This window comes from Portunus trituberculatus, chromosome 2 (assembly GCF_017591435.1).
Source record: "Portunus trituberculatus isolate SZX2019 chromosome 2, ASM1759143v1, whole genome shotgun sequence".
NCBI classification, from domain to species: Eukaryota; Metazoa; Arthropoda; class Malacostraca; order Decapoda; family Portunidae; genus Portunus; species Portunus trituberculatus.
The window spans coordinates 12,441,811-12,455,557 of NC_059256.1; the positions used below are offsets into that span (position 1 = coordinate 12,441,811).

The 13,747-nt window shown below is 38.8% G+C and overlaps 1 protein-coding gene across 4 annotated transcripts in view; it reads right to left on the reverse strand.

Annotated features, from left to right (window-relative positions):
• Positions 1–542: 542 nt before the first annotated feature.
• LOC123505951 (alpha-aminoadipic semialdehyde synthase, mitochondrial-like) overlaps positions 543–13,747 on the reverse strand; it is a 37,626-nt gene continuing 24,421 nt past the window's right edge. For 2 of the 4 annotated variants that reach the window (XM_045257787.1, XM_045257786.1), the window contains exons 9-13: positions 12,507–12,655; positions 9,076–9,245; positions 5,838–5,908; positions 4,386–4,400; positions 553–693 (exon numbers count right to left, since the gene is read on the reverse strand). In XM_045257787.1, the coding sequence (XP_045113722.1) occupies positions 568–693; positions 4,386–4,400; positions 5,838–5,908; positions 9,076–9,245; positions 12,507–12,655 (531 nt within the window). In that variant the 3' untranslated portion in view covers positions 553–567. Of the gene's footprint in view, positions 694–4,385; positions 4,401–5,837; positions 5,909–9,075; positions 9,246–12,506; positions 12,656–13,747 lie in introns of all 4 variants that reach the window. The other 2 variants (XM_045257788.1, XM_045257789.1) reach the window with 2 other exon arrangements.

Sequence of the window (13,747 nt, forward strand, 5' to 3'; positions counted from 1 at the left end):
TGGTGAACAGGTCCGCAGGTATGTGTTATTATCATATATATGAATCGCACGAGCGTTAGACATCAATTTTTCTTTCTTTTGATTATTACTATTGTTATCATTTTAAATTCGATGATGTTCGATTTTCATTAAAATATTCCATGTGTCTCTTACTTATGAATACAAAGCTCTGATTGGCTAGTGCACATGTCACACAGACTTGTCAGAGCTGGGAGGCCGGAAATTCCCCTAAGAGACCACACCACAAAACCACATTTGAATTTTGAGGACTGGAGGTTAGACTGTTCGAGTATAGATTAAGACGCGTATTCTCAAACACTTCCATGCTTCACCTCTCCACTATTTCAAGAGGGTCAGTTTGAATTTAACACGAGTATTTTAAGGTGTTCTAGAGGCGGATTGACAAGATTTCTATATTATTAACTTGGAGAAACACTTGACAACCCCACTAATCATCTCTGTGGCCTAGGAAAGTGGTCATAGTGACAGACCAAAGCGTTTCTGAATAAAGGCCTAAAACACGGGAATCCAATACGGCTGAACACAAACAAAGAGACATTTCTGAACTCACCAAGAATAATAGAGGTGTCGACATCTCTGGACAAATAATCCACGACAGGTCCCGCCACGTAACCAGCGCCCAGGACTAGGACTTGGTGGGAACACTGGGCCACTGCTGCCTTGTGACTGGCTCTGGCGGAGGATGCGATGGTGATAGGATAGTCAAAATTGGAGGAAAGGTGGAGAAAACATGTAGGGAAGGGTGTGTAGGAGCAGGTAAGTGGAGGTAACTTGTGGAGGGAGACATGGAGGAAAGAAGACAAACATTTGGAGGCAAATATTACTCTCTTTGATATGAGACTATCTTAGAAAACGACTATTTTCACTATGATAGGAGTGTGGTAGGATAATCAAAATTGGAGGGAAGCTGAAGAGAACATGTGGGGAGGGGTGTGTAAAAGGAGGTAAGTGGAGGTAACCCATGGAGGGAGATATGGAGCAAAGAAGACAAACATTTGGAAGTGAACGTTATTATCTTTGATGTAAGACTATCTTAGAAAATTACTATTTTCTGTATGATAGAAGTGTGGTAGGACAGTCAAAATTGGAAGGAAGGTGGAGGAGAGGTGGAGGAACAACTGTATGGGTGGAGGTATGTGGAGGTAACTTATGGAGAGAGAGATTTGGAGGAAAGTTTGAGGGTAAGTAAAATGAGTAAAAAGAAGTTGATTTGTGATCTGGGACTAACTTTGAAAACGACTATTTTGACTCTTATAGGAGAGTGGTAGGATAGTCTTACTTGGAGGGAAGGTGGAGGGAACATGGAGGAAAGCTTCTGTGGATGGAGGAGCGTGGAGGTAACTTGTGAAGGGAGATACGGAGGAAAGAAGTTGGGCTAGAAAAACACTAATTTAATTATAATGTCTTGGATGTGTTTAGATGTGTTTGGGTGTTTGCAAGTGGAAAAAAGAAAAATAGTAGAATCGTTACTACTACTATTATGACTACTTCTCTCTCTCTCTCTCTCTCTCTCTCTCTCTCTCTCTCTCTCTCTCTAACACACACACACACACAAACGGCCCGGTAGCTCAGTGGTTAGAGCGCTGGCTTCACAAGCCAGATGACCGGGGTTCGATTCCGCGGCCGGGTGGAGATATTTGGGTGTGTCTCCTTTCACGTGTAGCCCCTGTTCACTGTTCACTGTTCACCTAGCAGTGAGTAGGTACGGGATGTAAATCGAGGAGTTGTGACCTTGTTGTCCCGGTGTGTGGTGAGTGCCTGGTCTCAGGCCTAGCCCAAGATCGGAAATAATGAGCTCTGAGCTCGTTCCGTAGGGTAACGTCTGGCTGTCTCGTCAGAGACTGCAGCAGATCAAACAGTGAATTACACACACACACACACACACACACACACACACACAAACTGAAACGCACTTCATCTGTCATATCAGCTCCCTTAACTCACATAATAAATCTTACATTAAAAACAGGTAAATTTCCTAATAAATTAAAACTAGCTAAAGTAATTCCTATATTTAAATCAGGTGACAGAAGTGATATTAAAAACTACCGACTTATCTCTACACTTCCAACCTTCAGCAAAATTTTCGAAAAAAAAATCATCTCTGTTAGACTAATAAATGATCTAGAAACTAGCAATCTCTTAACCCCTTCAGTGCCAGGACGAGTTTTCACATTCATTCTGGTTATTATTTGGTTATCTTCTGCAGCTTCAAAAAATTAAGGGTGTGGGATTAAAATAGTGAAGACTGTGGCCATTAATCTTCTGACATTCGTAGACCTTTCCTAATGTCAATAAAAAGGTTGGGTTTTCATTAAAATATTCCATGTGTCTCTTACTTATGCATACAAAGCTCTGATTGGCTAGTGCACATGTCACATAGACTTGTCAGAGCTGGGAGGCTGGGAATTCCCCTAAGAGACCACACCACAAAACCATATTTTAATTTTGAGGACTGTAGGTTAGACTGTTCCCAAGGTAAAAATGTATCCCAGTATTGAAGAGGTTAACAGAAAAGCAACACAGCTTCAGAGCTCATCATTCCACTGAATCTGCAATACTTCAACTTGTTAACAACGTGTATTCAAGTTTAGAAGAAAAAATGTATGTTATTGGTGTATTTCCAGACCTATCAAAAGCTTTCGATATGTTGGATCATAAAATTTTATTGTATAAATTAGAACATTTAGGAATTAGAGGTTTGCCACTAAAGTTTTTTCAAAGCTATCTTGATTGTAGAAAACAGGCAGTATATTGTAATGAAAATTATTCTCCACTGTAGTCCATATATAAAGGAGTACCACAGGGTTCTATATTAGATCCTATACTCCTCCTGGTCTATATAAATAAATATAGTTAATGCCAGTACAAAAGTTTGTTATATATGCTGATGATACAACTCTGTTATTAAAAGATAAAAACATAGATTTTCTGCACACTAGTATAATATTTGAATTAGATAAAATAAACTTATGGTTAAGATCTAATAAGCTAAAACTTAGCATCTCAAAACTCATTCTATACTTTTCAAAATAGGTCAGTAAAACATCATATCAATCCAGTGTTATTAGATGGTGCAATTATAAAACAAGTTAATTCTACAATTTTTTTTTTTTTTTTTTAATAATTATTGATGAAAATTTAAACTGGAAACATCATATTGATCAAACTTGTTTAAACATTTCTAAGATGACTGGAATATTGTATAGAGTTCGTAATAATGTAACAATTGAGGCTATGATCAGCATATATCACACTTTGTGCTATCCACACCTTATATACTGCGTGTCTATATGGGCATGTACTTGGCCATCCTTTTTAAATAGAATAGTAATAGCTCAAAACTAATTTTTACCATGTATGTATTTTCTTAAGAAATTTGATTCCACTGCTCATGTATTTTCTGAAGCTACACTGATGAAGTTTTCTGACATTCATAAGTATTCCACATTATTATTAATATTTAAAACTAGAGAACATAATAATTCAATATTTAAGTTAAATGAGAATTTAAGAAATACCAAAAGTAACCATATTAATTTAATTTGTCCAGCATTCAGAACAACATTATTAAAAAAAAAACAGTGTAGTCAGCTTTGGCCATAGATTATTCAATAGTCTCCCTCAGAATATTTTTTTTTTTTTAACCACAATCAATATCCATAAATATAAGAAAGAAATAAAATCTTACCTGCTGTCTCAACAATAAATCCTACTTATGCATATCCATAAGTATGTCCTCTACAGTATAACTGTCAATAATTTGTTCCCACACTTCTGACCAGGTAATAGTTAGAACGTCCGTTATAATGCCCGTTAAACTATATCTCACTACCATTAAGTCTTCCTAATTAATGATCATAATCTAGAATGGAGATATTAAACACACACACACACACACATACACACACACACTATTAAGGAGCTGCAGCTCAACGGACCATAGCTAATGGAAATTAAAACTATGTATGTATCATGTCATGACTGTACTGTACGTATATTACCAATAAATTTACTTACTTACTTACACACACACACACACACACACACACACACACACACACACACACACACACACACACACACACACACAGAGAGAGAGAGAGAGAGAGAGAGAGAGAGAGAGAGAGAGAGAGAGAGAGAGAGAGAGCACCAGTCTGTGGCCCTACTATTACTACTACTACAGTACTATTACTATTGTACACAAAAATAGACACACACACACACACACACACTAAATAAATAAATAAAAAAGTATATTCTCTTATAAATAATGCCAACAACAAACTACAACAACAACAACAACAACAAATACTACTACTACTACTACTACTACTACTACTACTACTACTTTTACCACTTACCTTCTGTTTCTCGACCAAAACGTATATGAAAGAGTTATATACAGATTACTAATGTAGAAATAATAATAATAATAACAATAATAATAATAATAATAATAATAAGAGTAGTAGTAATAATAATAGCAAAAATGCATGAAAGCAACTTTTCTCTCTCTCTCTCTCTCTCTCTCTCTCTCTCTCTCAAGTAGCAGTACCAACCACAACAATAACAAAAACAACAACAACAACAATACAGTGCCCCCCGCTGTTCGTGGGGGTTACGTTCCTGCCCATCCAGCGAATCCTGAAAACCCGCGAATTTTTTATCCAGTTTTAAAATGCCTATGTATGATAATATATAGGCTAAAATATGCTTCCCAAACACATTCTTGCCTGAAGCTGGAGAAGATGCAGGGAGTTTTGGTGGCATTATAGGGCGTAAATAATAGATAGGGAGAGAGAGTTTAGCGTCTCGCGTATATAGATGCTTGTGACGTCACGTGGTCTGCATTCAATCAGCGGGAAAGAGAAACAAAAGCTCGTAACCGCCGTGGTACAGTGGAACCATGCGTGCTTTGGGGTCCGAGGGGTCTCCAAGCGCACGGGTTTGAATCCTGTCCACGGTCCGAGTGTAGGTTGGGCTTCCTCACTCAGGGCAACGGTTTCCTAGCGGGTGGGCTTTGAGATAGGAGGTACCACAAAAAGTATCCCCTTTAGCTCAGAAAAAGAAAAGAAAAAAAAACTGACATTGTTGTTTTAAAATTGTTTGCCATTTAGGGTGAATGTGAGTTTTTCTGCTAAAATATGGCCTATGAAATTCACGAAATTGCCGAAATTAAAAAAAGAAAAGACTGAGAGAAAAATCCGCGAGTAATCAAGGCTGCGAACGGTGAACCGCGAATTGGTGAGGATATACTGTACTAAGTCCCTTCCTCTCTTTCTATGTCTCTATCTCTCTCTCTTCCGTGACCTTCAGAAACTTGTAAGGGATTAGAATAGTGAAGACTCTGGGCCATTAATCTTGTCACTGATGCAAATAAAACCGTTTAGTTGTCATCCCAAAAATCGCGGTCGAAAAGCGTCTCAGTAATGAAGGGGGTTGGGATTAGAATAGTGAAGACTCTGGGCCATTAATCTTGTCACTGATGCAAATAAAACCGTTTAGTTGTCATCCCAAAAAAATCGCGGTCGAAAAGCGTCTCAGTAATGAAGGGGGTTGGGATTAGAATAGTGAAGACTCTAGGCCATTAATCTTGTCACTGATGCAAATAAAACCGTTTAGTTGTCATCCCCAAAAATCGCGGTCGAAATGCGTCTCAGTAATGAAGGGGGTTGGGATTAGAATAGTGAAGACTCTAGGCCATTAATCTTGTCACTGATGCAAATAAAACCGTTTAGTTGTCATCCCCAAAAATCGCGGTCGAAATGCGTCTCAGTAGTGAAGGGGCTTTCGGTAGTGCGGTTAATAGTTACCTGGTCTGGTGACGCAACTCTGATATGTACTCGAAGTTTGGTGTAAGCTTCCCTCCGTTGGTGATGACGGCCTGGAAAAATAGTAGTAGTAGTAGTAGTAGTAGTAGTAGTAGTAGTAGTAGTAGTAGTAGTAGTACAAAACAAAACCCTAAAAAAACACCAGTACCTCCATGAAACACTTAAACACACCCAAACACACTCAAACACACTCAAACACACCCAAACACACTCAAACACACCCAAAAATACCCAAACACACCCAAACACACTCAAACACACTAAAAATACCCAAACACACTCAAACACACCCCAAAAATATCCAAACACACTCAAACACACCCCAAAAATACCCAAACACACCCAAACACAGTCAAACACACCCAAACACACTCAAACACACTCAAACACACCCAAACACACTCAAACACACTCAAACACACCCCAAAAATACCCAAACACACTCAAACATTCCAAAACGCTGACATCACACCTTAGAACGAACACAACTGGCCGCCAGATAGACTAGGGAGGCTCTGCACATGTATACCGTCTGTACTCAAAGAAGCTTGTCTCTATTGTTCAAGGACCTAATCTCTTACTGAAGGCAACTTATCTCTGTAGTCAATGGTAGTTCATCTCTGCACTTACAACCCTCCCACCAGCGAATATTTGACTCAAGAGTGTTTCTCCAGTTAATAGTGCAGAAATCTTGTCACTCTGCCTCTAGAATCGTAAAAACGCTCTTAAAAAACCCGCTTACTTTCTATTGGAGCCTTTCAAAGTGTTTCTCCAGTTAATAGTGCAGAAATCTTGTCACTCTGCCTCTAGAACCGTATAAACGCTCTTAAAAAACCCGCTTACTTTCAATTAGAGCCTTTCAAAGTGTTTCTCCAGTTAATAGTGCAGAAATCTTGTCACTCTGCCTCTAGAATCGTAAAAACACTCTTAAAAAACCCACTTAACTTCAAGTAGAGCCTTTCAAAAGAGTGTTTCTCCAGTTAATAGTGCAGAAATCTTGTCACTCTGCCTCTAGAATCGTAAAAACGCTCTTAAAAACCCCACTTACTTTCAATTAGAGCCTTTCAAAAGAGTGTTTCTCCAGTTAATAGTGCAGAAATCTTGTCACACTGCCTCTAGAATCGTAAAACACTCTTAAAAACCCACTTAACTTCAATTAGAGCCTTTCAAAAGAGTGTTTCTCCAGTTAATAGTGCAGAAATCTTGTCACTCTGCCTCTAGAATCGTAAAAACGCTCTTAAAAAACCCACTTAACTTCAAGTAGAGCCTTTCAAAAGAGTGTTTCTCCAGTTAATAGTGCAGAAATCTTGTCACTCTGCCTCTAGAATCGTAAAACGCTCTTAAAAACCCACTTAACTTCAATTAGAGCCTTTCAAAAGAGTGTTTCTCCAGTTAATAGTGCAGAAATCTTGTCACTCTGCCTCTAGAATCGTAAAAACGCTCTTAAAAACCCACTTACTTCTATTAGAGCCTTTCAAAGTGTTTCTCCAGTTAATAGTGCAGAAATCTTGTCACTCTGCCTCTAGAATCGTAAAAACACTCTTAAAAAACCCACTTAACTTCAAGTAGAGCCTTTCAAAGTGTTTCTCCAGTTAATAGTGCAGAAATCTTGTCACTCTGCCTCTAGAATCGTAAAAACGCTCTTAAAAAACCCACTTAACTTCAAGTAGAGCCTTTCAAAAGAGTGTTTCTCCAGTTAATAGTGCAGAAATCTTGTCACTCTGCCTCTAGAATCGTAAAAACGCTCTTAAAAAACCCGCTTAACTTCAAGTAGAGCCTTTCAAAAGAGTGTTTCTCCAGTTAATAATGCAGAAATCTTGTCACTCTGCCTCTAGAATCGTAAAAACGCTCTTAAAAAACCCGCTTACTTTCTATTGGAGCCTTTCAAAGTGTTTCTCCAGTTAATAGTGCAGAAATCTTGTCACTCTGCCTCTAGAATCGTAAAAACACTCTTAAAAAACCCACTTAACTTCAAGTAGAGCCTTTCAAAAGAGTGTTTCTCCAGTTAATAGTGCAGAAATCTTGTCACTCTGCCTCTAGAATCGTAAAAACGCTCTTAAAAAACCCGCTTACTTTCAATTAGAGCCTTTCAAAAGAGTGTTTCTCCAGTTAATAGTGCAGAAATCTTGTCACTCTGCCTCTAGAATAGTAAAAACGCTCTTCAAAAACCCCACTTACTTTCAATTAGAGCCTTTCAAAGTGTTTCTCCAGTTAATAGTGCAGAAATCTTGTCACTCTGCCTCTAGAATCGTAAAAACACTCTTAAAAAACCCACTTAACTTCAAGTAGAGCCTTTCAAAAGAGTGTTTCTCCAGTTAATAGTGCAGAAATCTTGTCACTCTGCCTCTAGAATCGTAAAAACGCTCTTAAAAAACCTGCTTAACTTCAAGTAGAGCCTTTCAAAAGAGTGTTTCTCCAGTTAATAGTGCAGAAATCTTGTCACTCTGCCTGTAGAATCGTAAAAACGCTCTTCAAAAACCCGCTTACTTTCAATTAGAGCCTTTCAAAGTGTTTCTCCAGTTAATAGTGCAGAAATCTTGTCACTCTGCCTCTAGAATCGTAAAAACGCCCTTAAAAAACCCACTTAACTTCAAGTAGAGCCTTTCAAAAGAGTATTTATCCAGTTAATAGTGCAGAAATCTTGTCACTCTGCCTCTAGAATCGTAAAAACGCTCTTAAAAAACCCACTTAACTTCAAGTAGAGCCTTTCAAAAGAGTGTTTCTCCAGTTAATAGTGCAGAAATCTTGTCACTCTGCCTCTAGAATCGTAAAAACGCTCTTCAAAAACCAGCTTACTTTCAATTAGAGCCTTTCAAAGTGTTTCTCCAGTTAATAGTGCAGAAATCTTGTCACTCTGCCTCTAGAATCGTAAAAACACTCTTAAAAACCCACTTAACTTCAAGTAGAGCCTTTCAAAAGAGTGTTTCTCCAGTTAATAGTGCAGAAATCTTGTCACTCTGCCTCTAGAATCGTAAAAACGCTCTTCAAAACCCGCTTACTTCAATTAGAGCCTTTCAAAGAGTGTTTCTCCAGTTAATAGTGCAGAAATCTTGTCACACTGCCTCTAGAATCGTAAAAACGCTCTTCAAAAACCCGCTTACTTTCAATTAGAGCCTTTCAAATCCCCAATCTTCACAAAAGCACCTATTTTTTCACCCAAACACCCTCAAATCACCACCAAATGTCCCGTCCATGCAAACACAAAGCGCCAGAGACTCACCCCAGCCACCTCTCGTGTGTTGCTCCGGCACGAAAGACGCCGTGGCATCGCTCTGCAGAATGTCATACATGTGAGGTAACAGGAGAGACCCGAAAAAGTCTGTGGCTTCTCTGGGCAGTTGTGTGGGCATATTGTCAATACTGCAGACCAGCACGCCAGGGCCCTTGAAACTGTCACAGAGAGGGAGAGAGAGGAAGAAATAAGATATCTGGAGGGGTTTTGGAGATGTCTGAAGGGAAAGTAAGAGAGAGAGAGAGAAAGAAGGTGTTTTAGAATGTTTGGAAGTGTTTTCGGGACGTTTGGAGGTGTTTTGAGTGTGTTTGAGGGTGTTTGCAAGTGTTTTGAGTGTGTTTGGAGGTGTTCTGAGTGTGTTTTGAAGGTGTTTGGAGATGTTTTGAGTGCTTTGAGTGTATTTCGAGGTGTTTGGAGGTGTTTTTATAGGTGTTTTGAGTGTTTTGAGTGTATTTTACGGTGTTTGAAGTTCTTCTGGGGACGATTAGATATGATTTGACGTGTTTTGAGTGTGTTTTGAGATGTTTTGAGTGTTTTGAGTGTGTTTTGAGGTCTTTTGAGTGTGTTTTGAGTGTGTTTGGGGCGATTTTACAGTGCTTTTGGTGTCTTGAGAGTGTTTGGAGTGTTTGAGTGTTTTGAGTATGTTTTGAGGTGTTTGGAGTGTGTTTTGGGCGATTTTACATTGTTTTTGGTGTTTTGTCGATGTTTGAGGTGTTTGGAGTGTTTTGAGTATGTTATGAGGTCTTTGGAGTGTGTTTTTAGCATGTTTGGAAGTATTTTGGGTACGTTTGGGTGCATTTGATGGTGTTTTGAGTGTGTTTTCAGGTATTTTGAGGCGTTTTGCGGGAGAGAGAGATAGAGAAAGGTGTTTTAGTATGTCAATACTGGGGGTGTTTTAACGTTTTTGGAAGTGTTTGCAAGATAAAAGAGCGTATTTAGGGTGTTTTAGGGGTGTTTGGAGATGGAAGAGTGTGTCTCAGCGTGTTTTGGAGGTACTAGAGTGTGTTTTAAATTTGTTTTGGAGGTGTTTGGGTGTTTAGAAAGTCGCTGATTGTGTTTTGGGATAATTTTGAGTGTTTGGGTGTGTTTTAGTGCGTGTTTTTAGGGTGTTTTGGGAGTTAGAGTGTGTTTCGGTGATGTTTTCGTAGTGTTCATATGTTTAGAGTGTGTTTGAAGATATTTGAGTGTGTTTCAGAGTGTGTTTGTGTGTGTGTGTGTGTGTGTGTGTGTTTGTTTAAGTTTGGATGTTAGCTGAGAAGGCACATTGTCTGTCTGAAATTAGCAAATAAATAAATAAATAAATAAGGATACAGTACCCACAATAAAACACCGACATTTTCACTCAAACACCGAAAAAAAAACACCGTAAAACACCAATAAATTCAAGAAAAACACTCAAAAACACCCCAAAACAAACTTTAAAAAATTACCAAAAAACACTTCAAACACACACACACACACACACACACACACACACACACAGACGACCGAGGTGAATTACATACACACTCAAAACATTGCCAAAAAAAAAAACTTATAATACACCCCAAAACACTCCAAAGCACTTAAAACACACTCAGAACACACTCAAAACACACTCAAAACACTCTAAAACACTCAAATCACATCCAAAACATTTAAACACTCAAAACACACCCAAAACACTCCAAAATCACTCATAACACATCCAAAACACACTCAAAACATTTAAACACACTCAAACACACCCCAAAACGCTCCAAAAACACTCAAAACACACTCAAAACACCCCAGACATACCAAAAATACTTAAAACACACTCAAAACACACCCAAAACGCACTCAAACACAAACGAAACTTAATAAAACCACGCAAAACACTCAAAACACGCTCAAAACACACCCAAACACCACAATAACATTCCAAACACCGTCAAACACCTACCTTTTCACGTCCTCATTCTGCTCAGCATGTAAAACAAGAAAACACACTCAAATACATCACAATACCGCACAAAACGCACCCAAAACACTCAAAACACGCTCAAACACACCCAAGACATTGAAAACACATTCAAACACACCCAAAATACTCAATACACTCCAAACACACTCAAACACACCCAAAATACTCAAAACACACTCAAACACACTCAAAATACTCAAAACACACTCAAATACACCCAAAATACTCAAAACATTCAACAAAACACTCTCAAACACACCGAAAATACTTTAAATACACTCAAACACTCAAAACACACTCAAACATACTCAAAACACACCCAAAACACACTCAAACACACTCAAACACGCCCAAAACACACCCAAAACACTCAAAACAGTCGAAACACCCAAAACACTTAAAACACACTCAAACACACCAAAAACACTCCAAACACACTCTGAACACAGTCAAAGACACCCAGAACAAATTCAAACACACCCAAAACACTCAAAACGCACCCAAAACACTCAAAACACGCTCAAACACACCCAAGACACTGAAAACATATTCAAACACACCCAAAATATTCAAAACACTCCAAACACTCCAAACACACTCAAACACACCCAAAATACTCAAAACACACTCAAACACACCCAAAACACTCAAAACACATTTAAACACACCCAAAACACTCTCAAACATACTCTAATCACACATAAATACTCCAAACACACCCATAACATTCAAAACACAAACACACACTTAAACATCCACAAATACAAAAAATTCAACTAAAACACACTCAAACACCCCAAAAACGCAATCAAAGTATTCTCAAAATTCAAACACACTCAGACACACTCTCAAAACACTACAAACACATCCAAAAACACTCAAAACACACCAAAAAAACACCCCAAACACACTTTAAACATCCACACACACTCTAAACATCCAAAGCACACTCAAAAAATATTCCCAAACAGCAAAAACACACCCTAAATATACCTAAAACACACTCAAACACCCCAAACTCAACACTTAAACACCCAAACACACACAAATATACCAAAACACACTCAAAACTCACCCAAACACACTCAAAATATACTCAAAATGTGCCCAAAACACACCAAAACACACTCATAATATACCCAAACACTCAAAATATGCCCAAAACACACTCAAACACACATAAAATATTATCCACACACTCAAAACACACTCAAACACACCCGAAATACACTCAAACACACCAATATATACCCATACACTCAAAACACACTCAAAATATACCTAAACACACCTAAACACACAAAAAAACACTCAAAAAAACACCCAAACACACCAAAAGCACACTCAAAATACACTCAAACACACTAAAATATGCCCAAACACCATGCAAATACAAACCTCTTCGTATCCTTGTTCTACTCAAAATACACTCAAAACACACTAAAATATGCCCAAACACCATGCAAATACAAACCTCTTCGTATCCTTGTTCTGGTCAGCATCGTAGAGGCAAAAGGGCGTATCAATCGTTGTACACTCAGACATGAATTCAATGGAGCCGCCAGGATCAGCTGAGATGTCACAAATAGCCAGCATTCTGTGAGGCAGCGTTGGAGACCCCAGCTGTTGGTGAGATAGACAGAGAGGGAGTGTGTGTTAGCGTGGTGTGTCTGTGTTTTGAGGCTGGCTTTGAATACTGGGACACATTTACCGAGAGGGAGAGAGGGTGTGTGTGTGTGTGTGTGTGTGTGTGTGTCTGTGTTTTGAGTGTGTTTTGTGGTGTTTTTGAGCCATTCAATACTGGGACACATTTACCCAGAGAGAGAGAGAGAGAGAGAGAGAGTTCTGAGTGTGTTTTGAGCCACTTCAATACATGGCACCCCGCCCTTGAGATCTGCGCAGGAAAAGAGGTCTATTACCAATGTTAGGAAGGGTCTATGGAGGCGGGAAGACTACTGGCCACAGTCTTCACTACTCCACGCACATAAGAAGAATTATGAAGAATTAGTGACAGCGGGGTGTGTCTTGGGGTGTTTTTTTGCAGATCAAGCTGTAAATGAGGAAGACACACTTACACGCCCAAAATATGTCATAAAACATACTCACACACACACACACTTTACACACTCAAACAGTATGGGAACACACTCAAATGCTCTAGAAAAAAACTCAAAAAACACCCAAAACATGAAAACACACTCAAAATACCTCTAAAACACCGTCAAGAGATTTAAATCTCCCAAACACACCTAAACACACTCAAAACACACTCAAACACCCTCAAAAGACACTCAAACACATTCAAATATCCCCAAATATTTCCAAACACCCTGAAAATAGGCTCAACAACTCCAAACACACTCAAACCTCCATAATCACATCAAAACACACCCAAACACTCTTAAAACACACTCAAACACACCCAAACACTCAAAATCACCCAAAACACCCTCAAAACATGCTCAAACACCTCCAAACAGACTTGAACCTCGCCAAACACATCAAAACACACCCAAACATCCACAAATGTTCTCAAAATACACTCAAACACACTGAAACACTCACAAAACACACTAAATCACCCCCAAACACACTGAAAATATGCTCAAACACTCTCAAAACACACTCAAACACACCCATCACACCCAAACACTCTCAAAACACACTCAAACACCCTCAAACATCCCCATACACACTCAAATCTCCGCAAGCATA